This window comes from Capsicum annuum, chromosome 6 (genome assembly GCF_002878395.1).
Source record: "Capsicum annuum cultivar UCD-10X-F1 chromosome 6, UCD10Xv1.1, whole genome shotgun sequence".
Classification (NCBI taxonomy): Eukaryota; Viridiplantae; Streptophyta; class Magnoliopsida; order Solanales; family Solanaceae; genus Capsicum; species Capsicum annuum.
Window position 1 is genome coordinate 174,519,426 of NC_061116.1, and position 1,340 is coordinate 174,520,765.

General features: G+C 31.9%; 1 protein-coding gene across 1 annotated transcript; it reads left to right on the plus strand.

Annotated features, from left to right (window-relative positions):
* Positions 1–268: 268 nt before the first annotated feature.
* Positions 269–1,096, plus strand: LOC124899561. The gene is made up of 2 exons (XM_047414467.1): positions 269–577; positions 728–1,096. The coding sequence occupies exons 1-2, from the start codon at positions 269–271 to the stop codon at positions 1,094–1,096; spliced, it is 678 nt and encodes a 225-aa protein (XP_047270423.1).
* The last annotated feature ends 244 nt before the right edge of the window (positions 1,097–1,340 follow it).

Sequence of the window (1,340 nt, forward strand, 5' to 3'; positions counted from 1 at the left end):
CTACTAATATTCTAACATTACTACTGGATCTAACAATGTTGTGATTGATGATGTTGCTAAAAAAAAATTTGGAAAAGATATCAAAACAGTTAGAGGACATTTGTTAAACCATAGGACTAATCATTTGTTTGATTTATTTGTTACTTACAAATCTGCTAAGAAAATATGGGACAGTTTAGAAAAGAAATATTGTGCTAATGATGCAGGAAAGAAAAAATATGTTGTCGGACAGTGGATTAAATTTTAAATGATTGATAATAAATCAATCATGGAACAAGTCCACGAATATAAAAATTTAAGTGTTGATGTTCTCAATGAGAGCATGAAGATATGTGAGATTTTTCAGGCTAATGTTCTACTTGAAAAGTTTCCACCATCTGAGAGTGATTACAGAAATCAATTGAAACATAAAAAAAAGAATTTAACTCTCCAAGAACTTATCAGTCACATGAGGACCGAAGAGGCAAACCGTCTCAAAGATAAGATAAAAGCTCTTTCTCTTAATTCTTCTAAAGCTAACCTTGTGGAATCTTCTGGTACTATTGCAAAAGACAGGTACGAAGTCAAACAAAAGAATGTTTAGAATAATTAACAAGTTAAAAAGAAAAATAATTTCAACAAGCTAGAGAGTCAAATTAAAAAATCAAAGACGTCTTATTTTATCTGCAGAAAAATTAATCACAGGGCTGTCCAGTGTTATCTAAGAAAAGGACAAAAGTCAAAATAGGGAGGACAAGGTGATGCCCAAGCTTATCTTACAGAGGGTGATGAAGTAATTGCTCCAGTAATCGTCGAGGCAAATTTGATAGCTAACAAGACTGATTGGGTGTTGGACACAAGCGTTTCAAGACATTTCTGCGCTAACAAAGAATTATTCCATGACTTTGAGGAATTCACCGATGGTGAGTGCGTCTATATGGGTAACTCCACTACTACTGGAGTTCTGAGTAAAGGAAATTTTTTACTTAAATTAACTTCTGGAAAAACATTAGCCTTGAACAATATTCTGTATGTTTCCTCACTCCGTAGAAACTTAATTTCTGGAGCACTTCTCAACAAAGAAGGCTTAAACATGTTTTTGAAGCTGATAAAATAATTTTTTCTCATGGAAGAGACTTTGTTGGGGAGGAATACCTTAATGGAGGTTTATTTGTACTGAACATTGATCAAGAAATTACAAAAAATACAAGTATTTCTAATTCTGCTTATACTGTTGAGTCTATTAATTTATGGCATGGTAGATTAGGTCATGTTAATATTTCTTCTATTAAAAGACTTAGAAAAATGAGATTAATTCCTGCAGTAAATATTGATGATATTTCTAAATGTCTTATATGTAT

What these genes read in the sequence shown, in the direction of transcription:
- LOC124899561 (XM_047414467.1), top strand. Translation starts at nt 269, where the DNA reads ATGGAACAAGTCCACGAATATAAAAATTTAAGTGTTGATGTTCTCAAT. An exon ending in ACGAAGTCAAACAAAAGAAT is followed by an intron (nt 578 to 727) that starts GTTTAGAATAAT and finishes AAGTCAAAATAG; the next exon opens with GGAGGACAAGGTGATGCCCA.